This window comes from Sceloporus occidentalis, unplaced genomic scaffold, assembly GCF_023333645.1.
Source record: "Sceloporus occidentalis isolate IW3139 unplaced genomic scaffold, rSceOcc1.0.p SCAF_6, whole genome shotgun sequence".
NCBI classification, from domain to species: Eukaryota; Metazoa; Chordata; class Lepidosauria; order Squamata; family Phrynosomatidae; genus Sceloporus; species Sceloporus occidentalis.
Window position 1 is genome coordinate 95,058,207 of NW_028316986.1, and position 24,434 is coordinate 95,082,640.

General features: G+C 41.2%; 1 protein-coding gene across 7 annotated transcripts in view; it reads left to right on the top strand.

The window, feature by feature from the left end:
* PTPRK (protein tyrosine phosphatase receptor type K) overlaps positions 1 to 24,434 on the top strand; it is a 468,792-nt gene that overhangs the window by 439,266 nt on the left and 5,092 nt on the right. For 5 of the 7 annotated variants that reach the window (XM_089530406.1, XM_089530409.1, XM_089530410.1 and 2 more), the window contains 9 exons: positions 2,370 to 2,486; positions 5,173 to 5,327; positions 6,613 to 6,748; positions 10,625 to 10,774; positions 11,274 to 11,447; positions 16,716 to 16,847; positions 18,694 to 18,819; positions 21,437 to 21,600; positions 22,899 to 23,034. In XM_089530406.1, coding sequence (XP_089386532.1) covers positions 2,370 to 2,486; positions 5,173 to 5,327; positions 6,613 to 6,748; positions 10,625 to 10,774; positions 11,274 to 11,447; positions 16,716 to 16,847; positions 18,694 to 18,819; positions 21,437 to 21,600; positions 22,899 to 23,034 — 1,290 coding nt within the window. Of the gene's footprint in view, positions 1 to 2,369; positions 2,487 to 5,172; positions 5,343 to 6,612; positions 6,749 to 10,624; positions 10,775 to 11,273; positions 11,448 to 16,715; positions 16,848 to 18,693; positions 18,820 to 21,436; positions 21,601 to 22,898; positions 23,035 to 24,434 lie in introns of all 7 variants that reach the window. The other 2 variants (XM_089530407.1, XM_089530411.1) reach the window with 1 other exon arrangement.

Below are 24,434 nucleotides of genomic sequence, written 5' to 3' on the forward strand. Positions count from 1 at the left end.
ATATAAACTGGAAACGACTTGCAGGCATTCAACAACAAGCATTTTAAAAGCACAGAAGATACAGAGAGGCAGCATGGTTCAGTGGTTTGAGTTGTGTGCTTGGAGACCAGAGTTTGAAGCCCTGCTTATCCATGGAAACCCACTTGGTGCTCTTGGGCAAGCCACACTCTCTCAGCCTCAGGAAGAATCATGATAAACCTACTCTGAAAAACTTTGCCAAGGAACCTCCATGATAGGTTCACCTTAGAGATGCCATTGTCCGAAACGACTTGAAGGCACATGACAACAACAACCCTCTCTGCCCTCGAAAGTTTGAATCTCCACTGGGTTCCCTCTTGGGAAAATCACACTCTCTCAGCCTCAGGAGAAGACAGTGGCAAAGGCAAAAAAAAATCCCCTCTGAGGCCCAAAACATAAAGCAGAAATAATCCAGTTTGAGCCTGCTTTAACTGCCCTGGATCAATGCTAGGGAATTCTGGGAACTGTAGTTTCATGAGACATTTAGCCTCTGGCAGAGAGCTCTGGTGCCACAATAAACTACAATTTCCAGGATTCCTTAGCACTGAGCTAAGGCAGTTAAAGCGGCCTCAAAGGTTATTTCTGCAAAGTGTGTTTTGGACCTAAAAGCCCCATGATAGTTTTGCCTCAAGGTCTCCATAAGTTGCAAGTGGAGGCACACAACAACAACAACAACAACCACGTGGCTGCCTTCTCTCTCCTACTCTTACTCAAAGGAGGGGAAGCAGGGAGGGGAAGAAAAATGGGGCCAGAGCTTTTGTGTGTGAGAGACAGAGAGGGAGAAGGAGAGAGTTGGAAGCAAACTCTCGGAAGAGAAGGGTAGAGGAGGCTGGAGGAAGAGGAAAGCAGAAAAAACAGAGGAGAAAGAGGACAAGGAAGGAAGGGAAAGGCAGGGGTTTCCCTTCCTTCTTTCTCCTCTGTTTTTTCTCTGCCTTCCTCCCGCCCCCGCGGGAACTTCTGAGAGAGGAAAAAGGCGCCAGCAGCAGCAACAGCAAAGAAGAAGAAGCGCCCCTTTTGCACCCAAGTCCCTGAGGACGGTGATTTCCCACCTTGCTTTGCCTCTTGCTTTGGGAAAAAGGATGAGGGGGACCCCTGCCTCCTTCTCCTCAGGCCCGCGGCTGTGGAGCAACCGCAGGCTTGGGGAAAAGGACGAGGGGGACCCCCGCCTCCCTCTTGCCAGGCTCACGGCCCCACAGCATCTCCCCGCCCCCTGGGAAGGCCGAAGCCTTCTCACAGGGCGGGGGGAAGGAGGGCGCCGGCGGCAAACGCCGCTGATTGGCAGGTTTGCCAGTGACCCCAGAGGTTCCCCCCGCCCCCTGGGAAGGCCGAAGCCTTCTCACAGGGCAGGGGGAAGGAGGGCGCTGGCTGCGGCAATCGGCGGCAGGGCCAGCCTGGGGCCACTCTGATGGTCTCCGCGGGCCGGATCCGGCCCGCAGGCCGTAGGTTGCCGATGCCTGCCCTAGAAGCACATGTATCAGAACATAACATTCAACGGGCAAGTGGGTAACAACATCTTCATATATAAGAGAGAACCATGTTGCACCTGTTCAACCTCATCCACAAGTTTGTATAATTTGTGTGTGGACTTGTGTGTACATACATCCAGCACACATGTCCCAGATTGATGTTCTTTTCACATTCCTTCACCATGGGAAATCACCCAATAATAAATAAATTACCTTACCCGTTTTTATTTAAATGTTTCAATCTTGTCTGAAAAATCTCAAGGTGGCCCATAATTCATAAAATACTTTTAAACAATTGAAAATAGTTCAACAAAGTAAAAATGTTTTTTTCTATGTATGGTATAGCTGGGCTGTGAATGCCTAGCCAGGGGGTGCAGTTGCTCAAGTGGGTAAGATGCTGACTCTGTTGATTACAAGATTGGCAGGTTAGCAGTTCAAGGCCTGGGTGCTGCATGATGGGATGAGCTCCCAGCTTCTGCCAACCTAGCAGTTCAAAAGCTTGCAAATGCAAGTAGATAAATAGCTACCACTTCGGTGGGAAGGTAAACATTGTTCTGTGTAATCATGTGGCCACATGATCACAGAGTAGTCACTGACAATGCTGGCTCTTTGGCTTAGTAACAGAGATGAGCACCGCCCACTATGGTTGGACACGACTTGACAACCTTGTCAATGGAGAATACCTTTATCTTTATGCTGTGAATTAAATGTTTACGGTAAAATCAAGTCTGAGACAAAGTCCCTTCTATCTTAAACAGTAATTTTACTCATCACATGAATCTGCTTTGTTGTGTTATCAGGTAAAAGTAACATGACCCAGTTGTTCATGCATTTCCTTAATCTGAAGACATTTTTAAAATGATTTCGCCTTGTGGGTATTTGTAGGTTAAATGCTACAAATATTGGCCAGATGACACTGAAGTTTATGGAGACTTCAAAGTTACTTGTGTGGAAGTGGAACCACTTGCAGAATATGTGGTCAGGACATTCACTCTTGAAAGGGTAAGTATCTTGTGTGCTACTTTCTTTCCTGACTAGAAAGAAAAATTCATTGTAAGTCTACCTGATCTGTTCCAGTCTTAGACAGTTGCTTTTGATGCCTGAAATCAGGGAACTGAGGTTTAAATGTCAGTTAATAAACAACCAATATCTGAAACTTGGCTTGTTGGCAGTGAAGTTCAGAGAAACCACAGACTTCTCTGATCTTGCCATAGCTGTGAAAAGGGACTGGGGTGAGCATACAAACCTGATGTCTCTGCAGACATATTTGGTATCATGCTACATTTGAACTTGGCCATTACATTTTTATTATTATTATTATTATTTTGCCACGTGTCCTGCCATACTGACTGACTGCCTTTTTCTCCAACCATCTAAACCACTGTGGTGAAAAGGCAGATTGGAGCATGGGCAACATCCAATCAGAGTGAGCCTAGTATCAGCAAATAGGAGCTTAGCCAAGAAAAGGTGGAGGCTACTCTTAGGAGCAAGTATAAATAGGAAGAGATGAGTGTTTAGGTCAGAGGTAGATAGGGAATTGGATAGGGACCAGATAGGATCATAGCTCTGAGTTAGAGGTTTATTAGGCCCTGAGGGGTTTTAACAACCAAGGTGGCTGAAATACACCGCTGAAAGGAGCAGTAGGAAGGACCCAGGTTGGCTTAAAAAAATGTGGAAGGTGAATTGATGTGGCTGGAAAAGGCATAAAGTAGCAACAAAGTTTTAAAGTTATCAGTCTAGTCAAAAGTCATATGTGAAACTGTAACTGTTTAAGCATGTAAACACCATATCAACTCTGAATCCACCAGAAGAGAGATACTGTAACCAGTTGTCTTGTAAATAAAAAAGTTTTCTTTTGTTTTGGTTCAACATGTGGTCACTTGAGGTATTTTAAGAAACTATAAGCCAAATGGTACCAGGAACTAATAATGCTTATATTGCACAGAACACTCAAAATAGCGAGTGCCCTGTCTTCTTACAGAGTGGTCTGGAGGTAAAAGAAAAGTATGGAAGTCACTCAAGTGAGAGATCCAAGTTTGAGGGTCTCGTTGTTCAATTTGGTGGCAACTAGGGAGGTAGCTGTCACATATTGGTGGCAGCAGTGGGATAAAAAGACCCATTGTGCCCAAGTGCTGGGCCTATTGTTGTGCATTGCAGGTGTGTAGAGAAATATAATTGGGGCAATGAGACTCACCTTCACATAAGTGGTGGCAGTGGTGGCACACAGTAAAAAGATGTCTCTGTATTAAAAACACTGTGGCTAGCATCCTGTTCAGTATTTACAAAATCATAAGCCAGACCAATGAAATCATAAATATTGCAATTCACATTTATGGTCATTGCACAATTGCCATGACAGCAAACACCCACACAATCCACCTCTGAAGCTAGGGATTTCAACTTAAGGAGTTACAAGTTGCTAGATATTGGGGCATTCAGTGAGGTGCCCTACTTTGAGGGTTAGTTCAACAAGAAAAATTGCAACAGGATGCAGCAGGGTCCCTGCCACTGGCAGGAAGGGCTGAACACATCATTCAGTTATCTGCTCTCCAACAACTCCTTTAGTAGCTCCGTCTACCTGGCTTGAAAGAGGCAGTGTTGGCGGGGAGGACTATCAGCTATAAAGCTTGTATACACTTGCCAGAACACTCCAGGCTGCTCTGAGTATTCTGGCCTCCATATTCCCTGTGAATTCAACCTCTCCCCAGCTAACCTGCTGGAGACGATGGGGAACTGTGGTCCCTCTGAGCCAGCCAGCACTGCCACTGCTGGTGTGAATCACTCTGAAGTCAGAATGAGGCACCTATCCTTGTTCTGATCTCATTGGCTTGCATCTGCAGAGGTACCAGCAGCCGCCCATTGCACCAGGTTTTGCTCTGGGTTTTCTGGAAAACCCAGAGCAAAAGGGGTAGAAACTAATCATTCTATCTTTTGTGGATAGATCATTGATGGAACCTTATGTTACTCTTGCGTAAAACTGATATAGGTCCAAAACACACTGCTGAAATAATTCAGTTTGATATCACTTTAACTGTGTTTGCTCGATGCTAGGGAATTCTGGGAACTGTAGTTTTGTGAGACATTTAGCTTTTTCTATCAGGAAGCTCTGGTGCTACAGTAAACTACAGTTTCCAGGATTTCCTAGCACTGAGCCAGGGCAGTTAAAGCAGTCTCAAACTGGATTATTTCTGCAATGTATTTTGGACCATAATGTAGACATGTCTATTGTACAGTGTTTCACTTTTGTCTTAACTCTTGAGAACTGTTTTCTTTAATAATATTTTCCACTAAATTTACATGTAAGTTTTTCATATTCTGAGCTGCTTAGGAATGTTTTCACAAGCTATTGTAACTGTTTCATGCATGCAGCCCTGGTAAAAATTTTGAGATATGATGGGTAAATTGTGCTGCATTCGATATTCAATTGGGTTTACAAAGAAAGCTGATAAAGATCATCCGACAGATTATGTTTATAGTCAAGCATAAAATGCAGTGTTCCACTTTAAACAATACATACTTGTCATATTTTTGGATTAGAATACTAACAAAAATGTTTATTGATTCTGAGTGTTATCCTTGGCTCAGAATTCAATATTTAGATTTTAATATACGCCGATCCTTCTCCATAACGCAACAGGAGAAGAAAAAAATAATTGTTTTGTTTTGTTTTGTTTCTATATTTTGACAGCGAGGTTACAATGAAATCCGAGAAGTTAAACAATTCCACTTTACTGGATGGCCTGATCATGGAGTACCTTACAATGCAACAGGCCTTCTTTCATTTATACGCCGTGTGAAACTATCTAATCCTCCAAGTGCTGGGCCTATTGTTGTGCATTGCAGGTGTGTAGAGAAGAGGTAGATGCATTTTCTATAATTTCTCAATGTGTGCATGAACTGTAGTCTCGTGAAGTTGTCTTGATGTGATATCATTGGTTTTTGAATACATAAGGGCAAGGTAGTTCTAACTCACACTCATGATAGGTGAAGTCTTAACAAAACTATGGTTCAGTTGACAGAATTCCCTGAATGCCCTATGAAATTAAATGTTTCCTCATGCATTCAAAAATCATTTCCCATCTTTCCTGACATTATCGATGTTAGCTGCAACAACATCCAACAACATCTAGGGACCCAGTACTGGAAAATATGGATTTGATACCCCCCCCTTCTACATTTTTCTCAATTGTTTCTGGAACTATAGCTGAGTAGAAGTAGCCATGTTTGTCCTGCAATTCCATTCATAGTTACAGCACTAAGATCCTCTGTCAGCTACCCTTCTAAATGAACCAGCTAAATAAGCTTCATGTAAATGGTTTCAGGGGGAAAGCACATGTAACCAGATATTACTTCCTTCCAAATCTTGCATCTTTTTGAAAGATTTTCAGATATCAGTACTGACCAATAGGATGTCTTTTTGGATAGGTGTGAGGAAATTTCATATTAACAGTAAAGCCAGTAATAATCATTTTTAGTTGCTATTTTCAGAACCAGCTAAGTATACAGTTGGCCCTCCATTTTCACAGGTGATCATTCTACCACCACCCAAAATAGAGGTTTGCGCATATTCAAGCCCCATAGGCTTGAATGGGGGCATGCGCACCATTGAAAATAGCAAGGGTCACAGATCTGAGATCTGCGAGTTAGGAGGGGCGACTGCAGGTCTCATGCATAACAATACCTGTTTTTAAACTATATGGGAAGAGAATATTTCTGTTGGGAAATTCTTCTATGAAAAAGTGAGATGTAAAAGTTACACAAGTATATTTCTCTGTCACCCATGGTTAACCCTACTTGTTCTGCTCTCAGTGTCGGAAAAGTTTTGTTTATTACTATAAAGAACAAGAATGGAATTTTAAAATATACTAAAAAATGATACTAAAAAAACTTTGCAGCCATTGTAACTTGTATCCATCTTGTTCCCATGGTGGCTTTGCCTGAACAGAAAACAATTCTGCTTGGCCATGATAGATTTTATCTGCTTTTAACCAGGTCATCTGTACACTGCAGGCTCTCTCCTGAAAAACTAGACCTGTCTTATTGGGGCTTGTGGTTTTGTCTTCTTTGTTGTTTGTTTGGTTTTTTAATGCAGTGAATGCTCTGTAAATTGGCTTCTGGTTTATTCCAGTGCTGGAGCAGGACGAACTGGCTGCTACATTGTAATTGACATAATGCTAGACATGGCAGAAAGAGAAGGTGTTGTGGACATCTACAACTGTGTCAAAGCATTACGTTCACGCCGCATCAATATGGTACAGACAGAGGTATTGTGCCTAATTATTTATTCTCATATACATGTAGTAAGGTTGCCTAGAAATAACACCAGATCATGTTATATCAGGACAATTCACTCAACCAAAATAAGAACTTAAACACCATTCTTGCACAGACTTCCAACCCCCCTAACAATCTAATCCTCCATTTAGAGTAGCAGCACTGCTCATTCACAATTGTATCACTGTTGCCACAACCATAACTCCTCCCCTCTACTTTAGCAAGCATCAGCTGTGTGGGGAGAAGGGGGTCCATTCAACCAGTGATCAGACCACAGGTGAATCGTGTTTCTGTCATGTTTGGGGTAGTTGAGCCAGGAGAGGTTAGTTAACTAAGCAGCTGATACAGAATACTTGCCAATTATAATTAAAATATAAAATCTGACTCAAAAGACCTGCCCCATATTCCCCTACATTTCAGTTGCTGCAGTTGTCGGGGGGGGGGGGGGGGTTAACCTGGCTTCTGTAGGATAGATACATCTTACCAGCACAGTGACATGCCATTCTTTTCCTTCTTTTGTTCAGCAGTCATTTATCTCATTTTAATAAATGAACTGATCAATTACTACTATAAATAGATAAGTTCATTCTAAAATTCATGGATTCTAAAATCATTTCACATTATCCATGACATTCCTGAGTTTGAACAGTCATTGTGTTAGGGACTTCTGTGATTGGGAAAGGCACCTTCCTCTCAATTTTAGGAAATTTTCTGACTTTCCGTGTCCACTTTGTTCCTGATGGGCAACAGAGTCCCCACCAGTCATTAAGGACTCCAGGTAGGGAGGAACAGGAGAAACCTTCCTTGCCATGTTATTAGTTTGGATCCACAACTACAAATACAACTCGTGTATACTACAGAAGTCTTATAATTTTAATATTAATAACATCTATGGAAATGTGAGTATACATGCACACATGTTGATACTTCCCAGCTGGAATGTCAGATTCAGTGCCTTGCCAACAATAATTGGACTGGCTATAACTACATATTGTAAGACAAATTTATTTCTGATCATACTGTATGATAAAAAGTTGTTCTGGTGCCTCAAGCACCTGTGATGCAGCAACCAGTGGTTGTTAAAGAACTTTGTAGGTGTAGCAAATATGCATCCAACATAATACACTACCAGGCACAAAGACAGAAGACTGTAATGTAGACTTCTCATTTACAAGTTGTTTGCCAACACCATCTGGTAAGTCTAGCATCAGAAAATACAATTCCTTTCACCCTAGTCTTTCCTTCTTCCTTCATTCCTTATTAAAATCTGCTTTTCAGGACTCAGGCTACATATTATTTCACTAGCATTGCAAAACAGCCATTATTTTGCAGGTGCAGTGTAATAGTGGTCATAAGAGACTATCTAGGCAACCATCCATGTTGGAAAAGCATATTCAGAACTGAACTGAGTTGAAAACCTACTCCATACCAATAAACTAAGAATAGTAGTAATAATAATGTTAAATGCTATTTAACATTTACATGAAACCGCTGGGAGAGATCATCCGGAGACATGGGGCGCGGGGTTATCAGTACGCTGATGACACCCAAATTATCTTCTCTATGTCTCCGACTGATGCAGTGACCGGGGATGGCGTCTCTCCTCTCGTGGCCTGTCTAGAGTCAGTAATGGGCTGGATGAGGGAAAACCGACTCAAACTTAATCCAGAGAAAACGGAGGTACTGGTGATAGGTTCCCCTGGTCCAGGAATGGTGGTGGTTCCACCTGTCCTGAACGGGGTCACGCTCCCCGTGAAGGACTCCGTGCGCAGTCTGGGGGTGCTTCTTGACTCGTCCCTTCACCTGACTGCTCAGGTGAATGCGACGGTCAGGAGTACCTGTTATCAGCTTCGGCTGATTCGCCAGCTGCGCCCATACCTGGCCCAGAGGGACCTTGAAACTATCGTACATGCTCTGGTAACTTCGAGACTGGATTTCTGCAATGTACTCTACATGGGGCAACCCTTATACCAAACTCGGAAGCTGCAAATGGTGCAGAACATGGCAGAGCGGCTGGTCACTGGTGTCCCCAGGACCAGCCATATAACACCTGTGCTTAAAGATCTCCATTGGCTGCCCGTTCGCTTCCGAGCTCAATATAAGGCGTTGGTTATTACCTATAAAGCCCTAAATGGCTTGGGCCCAGGTTTCCTGAAGGACCGCCTCTCCCCGTACATTCCGCCTCGCACCCTCAGAACATCTGGGCAGCAACTCCTGAAGGTGCCTGGGGCCAGGTTGGCTGTTACTGCCAGAAGATCCTTTTCCACAGCTGCCCCAGCCCTTTGGAATACGCTGCCCATCGAGCTCCGCTCATCTACCACCCTGGCCCAATTCAGGAAGGGTCTTAAAACCTTCCTATTTAATCAGGCATTCCCCGACTAAATATCCTATGGGCCTCCCTCCTCTCTCGTGGCCGTGAGGTTGGGCTAAGGGGCTTTTTATTGTTTTTAAGGATTGTTATTATGTTTATGGTTTTGGCTGTTTTTAACCTTGTATGATGTTTGCACCTTGGTGCTCTTGTAAGCCGCCCTGATCGTTTGGAAGGGCGGGGTATAAATAAAAATTTTATTATTATTTATTTAACTAAAATGCCAGCAAGACAAACATGGGCACCACAATTTCGTACAAGAATTGTTCTCATTTTTTCCTATATGGAAAATCCTATCAACACTATTGCTGTTATTTCCCCTAACAATGTGTATAGCATTTGTACAAAATAACATAACCAAAATGGTCCTGAGGAAATAGTGCATGCTTAACTAGCCTTGATTTTATTGTCAAGAATTAATTATACTTACGTACACCAAAACAATAATAGAAATACTAATCAGGGAAACAGACATGGAAAACTGTTAGAAACCCACATCACATAGAGCAGGCTTGGGAACGTCATTGTTCTTGTTGTGTGCCTTCAACTCATTTCTGATTTATGGTAAGATTTGTTCAGAGGAAGATGGCCATTGCCTTCCCCTGAGACTGACAGCGTGGGACTTGCCTAAAGTTCCCATTATTTGGAGAACCTCACAAATCTCACCCCCCAGCAATAACAGCTTATTTTAGCAGTCATATTGTTAATCAGAGCATTTTCCAGCTCAGCCTAGAATGGACTAAACCTTTTTCATATTTTGGTGGGAAGCCTTAAAGCATGTGGAGTTTTGTTTTTTAGTCTCAGTCTGATACACTTCGTGAGATGTCTGAAAATATGAGAAAGGAAAGGGTCAAAAAAGGGTAGTTGAGATGGCTGCTGCTGCTGAGCCATTATGATCTAAGCCAAGGTGAATGTTTGAAATGAACTGAACTTGGCTTGACTTGTAATTTATAGGAATTTTTGAAGGGAGGCGGTATAGATTCATTGTTTTCTAAAAATTTATCTAATCATAAAAAACATACTATTTATTTCTCATATTAATAATTAGTTTTTAATCTTTTTGAGCACAGCCATGTCAGTGAGTGGGATTCATGGTTGCCCATTTTTGATTTGTGGAGTTACTCTGAACAATTATACAGATCTGTTTAGTTTTGCTGCTGTTGTCCAGTATCAACAAGGAAAGCAAGTTGCCCTGCAAGGCACAGGGATGGGGGAAGGAAAGGAAGCATTCACAAAATATGAAATGTTTCTAAAGCAACTTACTGATCTCTTTGCTACTGAGTATTATGGGACCTTAGATTTGCCATTCTCAGGAAAACACACTGATTAAATGAATCTCATTTAAGAAATATACTGTACTTAAAGTACTTAAGCAGTATAAAATGGATTGAATTAAGCTACCTTGAATAGGATTCTCAGTGAGAAGGTATAGAAAACAGATTTCATTTCTTATTTTTAAAAAAATTGCAAAAATCTTCTTCTGTTTCTTCTTTGACAGGAACAGTATATCTTTATTCATGATGCAATTCTGGAAGCCTGCTTATGTGGAGAAACTGCCATCCCTGTATGTGAATTCAAAGTTGCATATTTTGACATGATTAGAATAGACTCTCAAACAAACTCTTCACATCTGAAAGATGAATTTCAGGTATTTTCAGTAGCTCATTTATATAGCAACATTTTCTTTGCTTCCAGTTATATATAATTTTTTCCAGTTTGTATATTAGATTCATAACCTTTTGCTATTTCATTTTCTTAAGCCTAATGCATCACCTAGTTCTTTCATTATGTGCTTAACAGTATCATCTGTAAAGCTGGAATTCCATTGTCTGATTATAATTGCCATGGACTGCTAATTTGAACACCAATAACCTTTGGCCTTTCAGAAGTGATTTTAAATATGTGTAAAACAACTCACTAGAATTTTACACAATGCAAGTCTCTTATTTTCTTTTGTGTGGGATGCAAACTGAGAACAATTCAGTGTATGTATAATTTTTTTTCCCATTTTCCATCAGGATGAACTGAACAAATCTTTTCTTTCTTCCTGGCTGTCACTATTCTCACCATGCAATATTATTTTGTGCCCAGATGTATTAATGTAAAAGCCACACTAGATCATAGTAAAACCTTCCTCTATCTTTTAGACCCTAAATTCTGTGACTCCTCGACTACAAGCCGAAGACTGCAGTATAGCATGTTTGCCAAGGAACCATGACAAAAACCGCTTTATGGATATGTTGCCACCTGATAGATGTCTACCCTTCTTAATTACTATTGATGGCGAAAGCAGCAATTATATCAATGCTGCCCTTATGGATGTAAGAGACTTTTTCCTTTTGTCTATGGAATGTGCCCTGAAAGTATGCAGAATAAAATGTAACACAGCTCTTGTAACTTTAAAAAAAAAAAAACTAAGTTGATAAAGTGTTCTGTAAAATTGACTCTTTTTTTCAGAAAGGACCATTTTAAAACAAAGAAAGAAAAGGGGGGAGTTGTCTATATGCCCACTCATGATTTTCTGAGCATAGTAGTTCAAAGTTTTCAGTAGTCTTTTGGAACTGAAAATGCATGAATGGAAACTCTAGCAGGAGTCCTATTATTTGTATGTTAATTTGCAGCTATTTCAACATATTTGTATTTTACTAACAAGCACAGTCCTAGGAGAAATAAGGGATTAGCAAGCAGAGCAATGGAGAAATAAAATTCAGTTTGACATATTGCATAGCTTCTACCATCTGTACATGCAGTTTCAGAATGCAAGAAATTTAATTTTCTATTCTCAGTCACTGAGAAGTTACACAGAAAAAGAGTGAGTTCAAACAGTATCCCAGAATCAAGAGGGATGTTATTCTTTCCAAGACCCATTGTATAACCTTTTGCCCATAGAATACAGTGGCCAATAGATATGTAGATTTTGTAAGGGCAAATTAAAGTGAAGGAACTAATGTATGTGGTTGCCCTGCATGTGTCTTTTAGGGGTTCATGGGTGTCCAATATACTGATATCTGGACTGGGTTTCCTTGGTGTATCTCCTATGCCCTTTGGAAAATTAAGTTCACTTTAGGAACAAGATTAAAGCCAGCTCAAGTACTAGTGTCATGGTGGTGATGTGTGCTTTCAAGTCGTTTCTGACTTACAGTGACCCTGTCATATAGTTTCCATAGCAAGATTTATTCAGAGGAGGTTTGCTGTTGCCTTCCCCTGGGGCTGAGAGCATGTGGCTTGCCCAAGGTCACCCAGTGGGTTTCATGGCTGAGCGGGAATCGAACCCTAGTCTCCAGAGTTGTAGTCCAGCACTTAAATCACTATGCCACATAGTTTATGGGGGAAAAATAGGGATACATTCTTGTGCCACAAAAATGGAGACCAATTCAACATAATAATAATTTTAATAATAATAATTTTTATTTATATTTCCCACCTCTCCCTGCGGATTGAGGCGGGATTACAACAACAGAAACAACATAACAAGATAAAAACTACAATTTCATATAAAATACACTCAATAAAACAGTAAAACCGCTATCAATACAATACATAGACTAAATCATCATTTAAAATACATATCTTTGCAAATAGAGGTGGGGTATTTCTAACTCTCTTATAGCAGATTGGGTGGTTAGGCCTGCCGGAAGAGATCCATCTTAAGTGTCTTCTTAAAGGCATCTAAAGTGGTAATGAGACAGATATCCTCCGGCAAGCCATTCCATAATTTAGGAGCAACGGCAGTAAATGACTGTGGGAAGTTGTTGTTAACCTGGTGTTTACATACTCTAATAAGTTCTTCCCGGTTGTTCTGAGAGTATGGGGCAGATTGTGTAGGGAGAGGCGTTCCCTCAAGTAACTCAAGCCCACGCCATGTAGAGCTTTAAAGGTAATAAACAACATTTTGTACTGCGCCCGGAAGCTAATCGGTAGCCAGTGAAGAGATTTTAATACTGGTGTTTATGTGGTCTGATCTAGATGTTCCAATGACCAATCTAGCTGCCACACCATTTGAAGCTTCCAAACTTGGTATATAGGTAGCCTCATGTAAAGTGCATTACAGAAATCTAAACGAGAGATTACCAGTGCGTGTACCACTGCTTCAAGGTCCTTTTGGTCTAGGTAGGGATGCAGTTGGCATATCAACCGAAGTTGGTACCATGCACTCCTGGACATCATATCCATATGGGATGATAACTGTAAAGATGGGTCCAGGAGTACTCCCAAATTGCAAACTTTGTCCTTTAAGGGAAGTATGACCCCATCCAGGACTGGTTGACAAAATTCTGTCACTGAACTTGGGGTACCTCTCACAAGTACCTCCGTTTTTCCCTCATCCAGCCCATCCAGCCCACTGACCCAAGGCAGGCATCCAGAGGAGAGATGCCATTCTTAGTCACTGCAACAGTCAGAGGCATAGAGAAATAGATTTGGGTGTCATCAGCGCAACTGATAACACTGCACCCCATATCTCCGGATGATCTCTCACAGGAGCTTCATGTAAATGTTAAACAGCCTTGAGGGATGACAGATGTCAGCTCTCTCATACAAGAGCAACTGTCCCCAGCCTCACCATCTGGAATCTGCCCAAGAAGTAGGAGAGGAGCCACTGGATTGCAGTGCCCCCAATACCTAACTCCCTCTGGCTTTTCAGAAGGATACCATGGCCTATGGCAGTGAAGGCAAACGTTTTAGATACTGAGTGCCCAAACTGCAACCCAAAACCCACTTATTTATCGCAAAGTGCCATGTCCCTTTGACTTTCTAGTAACAAACTCTGGCAAACTCTGTGCTGAGGTGATGGCATGTGTGCCCACAGAGAGGGCTCTGAGTACCACTTCTGGCACTCGTGCCATAGGTTCGCCACCACTGGTCTATGGTATTGAAGGCTGCTGAGATGTCCAAGAGCACCAACAGGGTCACACTTCCCCTGTCGATGCCCAGACGGAGATCATCGACTAAGTCAACCATGGCCATCTCAACTCCGTATCCTGCCCTGAAGCCAGTTTGAAATGGATCCAGATAATCGGCTTCATCGAAGACAGCTTGGAGTTGGGAGGCAACTGCCCTCTCGATCACTTTGCCCAAGAATGGTAAAAGGGAGACCAGTCTATAATTGTTTCTTACCAGGGGATCTAGGGAGGGTTTTTCAAAAAGCAGTCTTACTACTGCTTGTTTTAATTTAGATGGAAATATTCCCTCCCAAAAGGATGCATTAATTATAAGTTGTAATAATATTTTCATTGCATCACCTCCCTGGGTGGTCAGCCATGATGGGCAAGGATCGAGAGGGCATGTCATCTTCCTTACATTTCCAAGGAACTTGTCCACTTCATCGGTATTTACAAACTCAAAATGATCCAGTTTAATACAGTCCACTGTTTCTGTCATAATGCCGACATCTAGATCAACCCTTATCTGAGAGATTTTATCTGCAAAGAACTCATTAAAAGTGTCACAGCAGGCCTTAGTTATGAACCAGCCCGGACTCTAAGATCCTCTGGGGAAGCCCTTCTCTCTGTCCCAACATAACCACAAACATGGTTGGTGGGGAGAGGACCTTCTCAGTGGCTGCCCCTAGACTCTGGAACTCCCTGCTCAGGGAGATCAGAACGGCTCCTTCCTTGATGGCCTTCCGCCGGCAGGTGAAGACCTGCCTGTTCACACAGTCATTTAGGGATTTACTATAAGGACAGGCTGGGATGTTCGATGTTGGACCAGTTTAAAAATTCTTTTCAATGTACTTTTTATTTTATTGTACTATTTTTTAATTTTTTTTATTTTTAAATACTGTGAAGCTGCTCTGAGTCCCAGTCCTGGGAAAAGAGCGGGATACAAATAAATAAATAAATAAGTTAGTTAGTTAGTTAGTTAGTTCCAATAAAAAGTTCAGGGAGCTGAGTTAGCTCTATTTCAGCTAGTTTTATATTCAAAATTAGATGCAAGTCTGATTTGAAGCAACCATGTCAGGTAATTCTTGCATAATTAAACATATTATGAACCGACTAGAGAATACTGGAAGATTTCTTCCAAAATGCATTCAGGGATGACCACTTTTCACCATCCACCACTTTTCTTATGATTTCTACATGACCAAACTTATCTGTGTTGCTGTTTTTACATGGTAGAGATAGTTGGCAAGGCAGGCTTACCTTTTTTGTCTTTTATGTTTGCTTGTTCTCTGTTTTGCTGTTCATTCATGATGAATAAAGTATTTTGGAGGCAGCTGCTGTTTACCTTGCCTGTTGTAGGCAGGGAGCCATGGCTTTAGGAAGACCAGCTAGAGCAGAGTCCTGTTCTTTCCCATCTCAAGCTTTATTGCATTGTTTACTGCAGATACAGGGCTGCAGCCCACCACTGAAAGTCTGTCAGATTCTTCAGGGGAATGAAGTGGGAGTGAAGGAGTTCAAAGGAAAGGCATGTAAGGTTGGAAATCTAAGGGCAGTCAGTGAAGAAGAGATGAGAGGAGGCAAGACCCCCGGAGGGGGGGGGGGGTGACAGGAGAGAAGGAAATTATTCCTGTTTTTTCAAACTTGTAAGGGTTGTAAGCTGTCAGACTTGTAAGACTGGAGAGAGAGAAAATAAGAAAACCTGGCCAAATGAGCGATGGGTTCAGCTCACTGGATGACATTTGGTATATGTTAGGACATTTGGTATATGTTGCCAATACTTCCACAAAAAAATGTGAAATCATTCTGGTTGAAGAGGATTGAATTGTGAATAAAGTCTGCCCAAACTATGGAGGTTTCTGTATGTAGTCTAAGAACCAAGTATTGTTACCAGAATGGAGGCAGAACTTTGAGCTTCCTGACTTCCTTATATTGTGCCAGCATGATGTAGATGTTTAGGTATTTGACTATGTCTCTGAAAACCCCACCCAGTCATAGAAACCCACAACACCACATTATGCAGAGATCTTAACAAAAGAAAAAAAAAGATAGAACAGCATTCAGAAATTGCTTGGGGTAGGGGGGGGGGGGGGAGCTTCCGACTCCTGATTTTGGATTTGCAAGATAATTTTTTGAAATTTGCAATTATTATTATTATTTGAAAACCACCTAGTATTTTACTGGTTTACTAGAACAGCTGTGAAACTGGAGGGAGGAAGATGGGGAAGAAAAATAGAAAGTGGAAGCACCTTCAAGTCTAATCGGTACTTGGTACTGCAGCCATGAAAGATCATGGAAGAATAAAAACCAGTTAGACTTAATGCTGCTGCCACATTTCTTTTTTTCCTCCCTCTTCCTTCCTCCCTTTTATGCTGCAAAACACTAACACAGCTGCTTCTTTGAAAACTACCATTTTGTTACTGAGGTCTGGGAGCACTAGTAAATCTCTGTTGAAATTAAAAACTGATAAAGAGGTATGCTGGTCTTACAGTAAGGTAAACTTTTTTAAAACTTTCTTAGTCCCTCCAGCTAAGGGAGAGAGGTACCAACCCAACCCTTTACTGTCTGCTCCTCTCTACCAGAAACTAACAACAATTATTTATTGCTGCTGCAGTGAGTGTGCTGGGAAGTTGTCTCATATCCACACAAGATTATTTGTTTCTGATTGCCATTCTCTTATTTACTATTTTTACTCTTTTTTAAAAAAAATAGAGTTACAGGCAGCCTGCCGCTTTCATTGTCACACAGCACCCTTTGCCAAACACTGTGAAAGATTTTTGGAGACTGGTATATGACTATGGGTGTACCTCTCTTGTGATGTTAAATGAAATTGATTTAGCACAGGTAAGTTCCTGATGTCTGTTGTTTTTCATTGAAATTGATGTATGCTCTTGTCTGCTTTAATTGAAAGACACAAATTAGCTGGTTGTGCATAAGGTCCTTTCAGTGCTGTATGTGTGCTTTACTTTTATTCTCAAGATTGTTCTTTTAAATACTTTTTTATAGTTTATTATTTTTAAAAAGTATCCTCATTATTTTAGCTATACTTTGTTTTAATTTTCTTTGACACTTCATGTATAGCCTCTAAGGAAGAAGGCAAAGTTTACTTGCTCTTCCATATCTCTCCCTTCCCTGAGGGAAAAGTATTCTTGCCCATAGGTTTTGATGGGATATATTGGCCAAGCTTGACCGCCCTTGAGACTATTTGATATTTACAGCTGATTCAGAAGTAAATACTCCCAAGGAGGAGTAAAATAATGTGTTTGCAAGTAACAACATTACCTGTAACATGGCACAGAGGGAGCAAGTGTATAACAACAGTTATTTTAAAATGCATGTGACAGCTTTATTATTTTTTCTGGACAATGAACTTTATTTGATCAGTGTTATATTCTATCAACTATATCTAAAGGGAATTTAGAATTGCAAAGCAAGCCTGCATATTTAGGCCACAGTTTGGAAAGTTACTTTTAAAGTACACCTTCCTAAAAGCACCACTTCTTCACTAACTTGTTACTGTCATAGTTTTAAAATCCCTTACTTATTGCTTGTGTGATCTCTTAGATTTTTTAAAATTTAATCTACCAGGGAAGAAAATGATCTAAAATGAAATCCACTCAAAATATCTGTCAAAAATAATGAGAATTGTGACTATGCAATATTGGGTGAGGATGATGGTTCTGTTTCTGGCCCATAATCACAATTATGTACCCCTGGAAATCTGGATTATATATTGTGGTGGAGAAATGTGAAGCCTCCAATAATGTATAAAGCATTTGGAGATATGTATCTATGCATGTATTAAATACCTCAGTGGGGATCTTTTAATGCTATCAAATAAATTAGCTAGCATTATAAAGTAATCCTATTCACTGAAAGCAATGCTATTCACTGAAAGCAGGGTTTTTTTTTTTCAGTGAGGGATGAAGCATACTGGGCAAAAGGAGCAGCCAGAGGCCACTCTGGCTGACCACTCTGGGACTATGGCAATTAGATGCCGCAGTCCCGAAGGCAGCTGCTGCCACATTCCCAAATGGGCTGCTGGCAGGAGTGGCTTTTTCCAGCTCCTTTTTGCAATGGCTTTGTGCTGCATTAGCTGGCCTCAGAGTAGCTTCTAGCCACTTCAGGGGCATACATCATATAAACGCTATGTCCCCAAAGTGTCCAGAAGCATCTTTATTTGGCCCATCTTCTTCAGGCCCGAATCTCAAAGGTCCTACAAGATCTATCTATTTGCATATTGATCTCGACTAATATGGCTATTCATTTGAATTTTTCTTACTCTGTTAAACATCACCCCTCCACATACACATACACGAGCAACCTCCAGATCTATACCAAGTTGAGGTGCATTTGCACCATAGAAATAATACAATTTGATACCATTAAGTGCTCTAGCTCCATTCTATAAAATCCTGGGATTTATAGTTTTGTAAGGATCTAGCCTTCTTTGCCAAAGCTTGTGGGTGCTGTACCAAACTAGAAATCCCAAGATTCTGTAGGACTGAGCCATGGCAACTAAAGTGGTGCCAAACTGCATTATTTCTACTGTGTAGATAGACCCTTAGTTAAGCATATGAACACCATCTTAAATGAAGCTAGATAAAATGTACAATTTATCTGTTACAGTACTTTAACACAGCACACAATGCTACTTATAATTTAATTACATCTATTGAATATTCTATAGGGATGTCCACAGTATTGGCCAGAAGAAGGAATGCTGAGATATGGTCCAATTCAAGTGGAATGCATGTCTTGCTCTATGGATTGCGATGTAATAAACAGAATCTTCAGGATATGCAATTTAACAAGGGTAAGGAATATAGCCATGATTAACAGGAGAATCCCACTTAATGAGCTGCTATTGAACTTCACTGTTGTCGTTTTTTAATGTTTTTTCTGGGAAAGGTTTGAAAAACAAAACAGACAAATAGTTTTCAAAACAGGTTGGAAACCTAATAGTTTCAGTGTGCTTGCAGGTAATGTACAATTAGTCTGCCTTAAATGAAGAATTTTACAAGGTTCCCAGATGATCACTATGTTTTTTCAAAGGGTGAAAGACAGAATAGCTATGTGATGCTTTTTGACAGATAGTGCTTGGACCTGTTATTGGGAAAGCACACTTACTTGCCATGTGTTGTAGTGTACAACACACTGTGAGTATCAGAGGTACTCTTGCCACAGTTATCTGTTTGTACTGCCACTATGATGTATATTTACTTTTATATTCACTTGATTTCTAGTAAGTGCATTCACTTAAAGGGGTGCAAACAATCCTTTGGTTTCTTTTATAAAGATTATTCCCAAAGTCATCTCAATCTGCTTCAAACCACCATTACAGAATTTAGATTGATCTGAACTTGTGATCATTTTTGCCACCCACCCATCCCAGAAGGGCAAAAAAAATGACTGGAAAAGCAAAGTAGCTGTTGCACTTCTATTTGTTCCATTTTTATGGTCTTTGCTTTCTGTGTCTAACATAGCACTATATAGAACGTGTAGATTCTCCATTTCACTGCATTTATATCAAACAGGAGGCTTTGACTCTTGTTACTATTATTTGTTAGATATAGGAGGTTACAAAGATTGTCCTGTACCTTTGGATTTCAAACTATCCTGCTTTAAATTAAATGGATCACTTCAACATTTCTGCAAGGATATCAGTCTGCCTACTAGGCAACACTACTTGATTAGGCTTCCCTTGAGTTTTAGAGGCATCTAAAAGTGAGTTTTGGAACTAGAAGAGCACACTGCTTAGGAAATGAAAGCACCACCATCTCTATGGAGGAAAGGGTTTAATTTTGTAAATGGTTAAAAGGTCAGACTCGGGGCCCATTCACACTATATAATTATAGTGCTATTATTCCATTTTACATGCCATGGCCCCATCCTGTGGAATCGTGGAGTTTATAGTCTGTAGAGGTACCAGCACTCTCTCTGGTTGAGAATTTCTGATGTCCCTCCCTAAACTGCCAGTCCCAGGATTCCATAATACAGAACCATGGCAAAGTGTAATAGTAGCACTATAATTCTGCAGTGTGGATGGGTTGCACATCTAAGATGACCCCATTTCACTCTACACCACAGGACAGTTGTGCTCATTAAATGAAAGACTCAAATATAGTGTCTTGTGTTCCTTGAAGGAAAGATAGGCTACAAATAACTACTTTGGATGCTTCAAAAATAGCTCACCATCTGAAATTAGACTTTGCTAACAAAGACAGCTATGCTTCTCTTCTTTAGTAGAGATGGGTTCCAGTGAATTCTTGGTTAGATACTAAGAAATGGCTGGCACTTAAGTTTTCAAAGAGTAACAATCCTATGTGTCCCGTCATCTAATCAAGTGGTTCTCAAACAGTGGGGAAGGGTCCCAAGCAGGGGCATGAGACTTGTTCATGGGGGACACCAGAACCCCATGAGGCCCTGATCTCCTCTCCTACTCATCCCAAACCTTTTCTGTCTTGGAGGAGAAGAGAATGGCAGGGAGAGCACTTGGAGCGTCTCCCAGAGGGAGGAGGAGAGCTATTTCCTTTTAAGATATTAAAATATAAGTATGTATGAATGAAAATACACACACTAAACAAACAAGTTATTTTTATTCAATGACAAGCGGTGTGGGTATGTGCAACATCTAAATATAGATGTAAAGGGGGTTACAAAAGTAAAAGTTTTGAGAACCACTGATTTATTTATTTTTTTCATTAGACATGGCCTATCCTTATGTATGTATTTATTCTTATTGAAAGCTTTTTCAGTTTACAGGACAGGTTTTTGTTATTATGCCCTGAAGCAAAATTTCCTTCTCCCTGTTTCGTTATGGTTTGTTTTTACAATTTTGATTAAGAGTTTGATTACTTGGCTATAAGTCGAGAAATTTATGCCCCAAAATTGACTCTAAAATTCTAGGTAGACTTATATAAGGGTCAATACACCAGTAGTGCTTAGAAAGGTCCTAAAGCAAGCAAGCCTGATGCCCCAATCGCCATTTCACACCAATTCCTTCCCCCTCCAGTCCATTCTGCAAGACCTGGCTTCCTGTGGAAACAAGTCCCCATTTAAAGCCATCTCTCCATTATGTTTTGCAAGACCTGGCTTCCTATGGAAACAACTCTCCATTTAAAATCACTTGCTTCCTTTCTCAATCTGATGTTAAAACCTCTCCTCCAGCACCTGGGAATCGGTTGGGAGAAGTCCAGAGAAGGAGAAAGAGGGATGAAAGTTGTATTTCCCCCTTTCCATCCTGTTCTCGACTTATCCATGGGTCATATCAAAATCCAGGATTTTGACCCTGAAGCCTTTCCTCGACTTATACATGAATATATACAGTAATGATCCTGCTGTTCTTTTTTTCTCTCACTGTAAAGTTTTCTCATGCTGTAAAGTATTTTATGGTTACCTTTCAGTATTTAACACGATATTATTTTCAACAGCCTCAGGAAGGTTATTTGATGGTACAGCAATTTCAGTATCTGGGATGGGCATCTCACAGGGATGTTCCAGGCTCCAAACGGTCATTCTTGAAGTTAATTCTTCAAGTTGAAAAGTGGCAAGAAGAATGTGAAGAAGGGGAAGGGAGAACGATAATTCACTGTCTGTAAGTATCATGTAGCATTTTCACACTCAGTTAATGTTATGCTGTCTACTATCCATCATGGAAATGTCTTTTTTGTTTTGTTTATTTAAATATTTCTAAATTCTACTGTATCGGTATTTCCAGGAGGGGTACAATAAATGAAATCACATTAAAGCAATTTAAAAGCTAAGAATTGTAGTAACTCGAACAAATGGAATGTACAGTGATGTGGATTTTCTAGAAAATTTTGAATTGGAAAAAAAATCCACGTTTTAAATCAGGGGTAGGGAACCTATGGCCCACATGATTCATTGGGACTGTTAACTTGTGTACATGCAAAAGTAGTTAATTCTTTCCCTGATGGTACTGGGAAGCTCCAGTTTCACTGTCACTTTTTAGAAAATCACTTGCACTATTTCCATTTCATATTAAGGCAAAATTGATTGAGAACTACTTACACCATATTTTCTTTCTCTAGATGATTATTTTAGTGGGCAAGGGAAACTCATTATATTTCTTCAGTGTGCTTTTATGAATTTTTTAAAGAAATATTTTATTTTGCAAAAAAAAAGCACTGGAAAGTTTTCTGATTATCAAATCAAGAAAGCAGTATTCGGAATTTTCAAGATGTAGAGCAGCAGTTCCCAACCTTTGTTGTGCCGCGACCCCCATTCCGGGCGAAAGTCCTGCCCGTGACCTCCCTCATTGGTTGGGAGGCGAGGAAGGGGCGGGACTTTCGACTGCCTACAAGCCCCAGTGGGCTTTGCGGCTGGATGTCCCGCCCCTTCCCAGCCTCCCAACCAATCAGGGAGGCCGCTGGGGAAGAAGGGGTGGGACTTCCAGTCGCAAAGGCCACTGGGGCTTGTAGTCCCAGCTCTCTTGCCTTCTCCTCGCAGGTGCCTTCGAGGGCACCCGCGGGGAGGAGGCGAGGGGAGGAGGCGACCCTGGCCCTCTCGTCTTCTCCTCGCGGGTGCCTTCGAGGGCACCCGCGAGGAGAAGGCAAGGGGAGGAGGCAACCCCGGTTCTTTCTCCTTGTGGTTGCCGGCACTAGTGCCGGCACCCGCGGGTGAAAAGGGAGGAGGGGGAGGCAGGGGGGAATCCCAACCTGGCGACCCCCAGGTTGGGAACCCCTGATGTAGAGAATGTTATCATGAAGCCTCATTGTAAATGTTCATTCCTTTACTTTGCGTATGGGTTTTATTATTCATAGGAAATGATCTCTCTTGTATATTTAACACATTTTGTTTTGTAACATCTGTTTATATAAAGCATATAAGCCTTTCCCTTTTTTAAAAAAAAAACCTGTTTTTTGTGGTCAGGAATGGCGGTGGACGAAGTGGAATGTTCTGTGCCATAGGCATTGTAGTGGAAATGGTTAAAAGGCAAAATGTCATTGATGTTTTCCATGCAGTAAAAACTTTACGGAACAGTAAACCAAATATGGTAGAAACGCCGGTAAGTTCATGGATTTGGAAAGAACGTAAAACGTAGTATTTGCATAGATGGGTGCATTCTTCCATGGTTAAAGCTAACACTTTCATAGCTAAACTATACATTTAAAAAAATCATGCATTAAGATAACGATAATATACAAAAATAAATTCCTATAATATATTGCAGACCCATACTTTCTCGCATTCACTTAATGTCTGCCTAAATGCCAAACGTGTTTTCACCTTTGACAAATGCCTCTCATTGAAAACATACTCAGCTATTTCTCTTCCTCTTCCAATTTGATTCATGAGAAGTTTCTTTTGGCTGTCATAATGTCTACAATCTGTGAAAGAAAAGATGTCTCTTAAGGCAGTATATAGGGAGCAGAATAACATACCTCCCCCACCACTATTCTCATAGCTAGGTGAAATTCTCCTTTTTCAGAAAACATGTGGCTACTCAGCCTAAGTGGTTCTTACTATTTTTACTTCTTCCTGAAGCCAGCTGTAGAGAGTTCTGTGGTGTTACAAGATTTGTCTTAACATTTAGATACCTTTATCTCCTGATGACTACCCATGGGTTATATTTGATACACAGGCTGCATATTTCTCACTTTTTGCACCATGAAGCATTGTGTCTGTGTTTCATAAATTTTAGTGCATGCTAAGGCATTCTTAATTTTTCCAATGAAAAACATTTTTTGATATTTCTAAAAACTATTTATTATTTTTTCTTACAATTTTTAAAAAATGTACAAAAATATACAAGTTGGTCTGGCTGCAATGAACATAATTAAATGCTCACCAGGTTTTCTGGGGGTGGAAAACTTTTATTAGCATCTTAGGGGGCTGGATCCTCTTCCCCAGAATCTCAGAAAACAGAATGTGAAGAGAGAGAAAGAGAAAGTTGTGGAGGCAAGACAGTGTGGCAATAAGCATGAGCATTCGTTGGTAAAATAAACTGGGAGGTACTGAGAGTGAGGACAGAAATGGAAAACCTGTGACATCCAAGTGGTCAGCTCCAACTCCCACCAGCTCTAGCCTGTACTACCAATGGCCAGCAATTGTGAGGGTTACAGGCTGGCAACATCTAGATCAGGGGTAGGCAACCTTTTTGAGCCGGGGGCCGGTTTGCTGTCCCTCAGACAACTGGGGGGCCGAAGTTGGGGGGTGGAGCTTCCACCCTCTGGGGGCGGGGCTGTGTGCTGGGGGTGGAGCTTCCACCATCCAGGGGCGGGGCCGCATGCTCCGCCCCCAGAGTGGTGGTGATGATGATGATGATGATAATAGCCTGCTCCTAGCCTGCTCCTTCCAGGCTTCTGAGGGCCCTGGGGGCCCTGAGAGGCCGGGAAGGAGGAGAGGGACGCCCGTGCGGGCGTCCTAGCCTGCTCCTTCCAGGCTTCTGAGGGCGCTGGGGGCCCT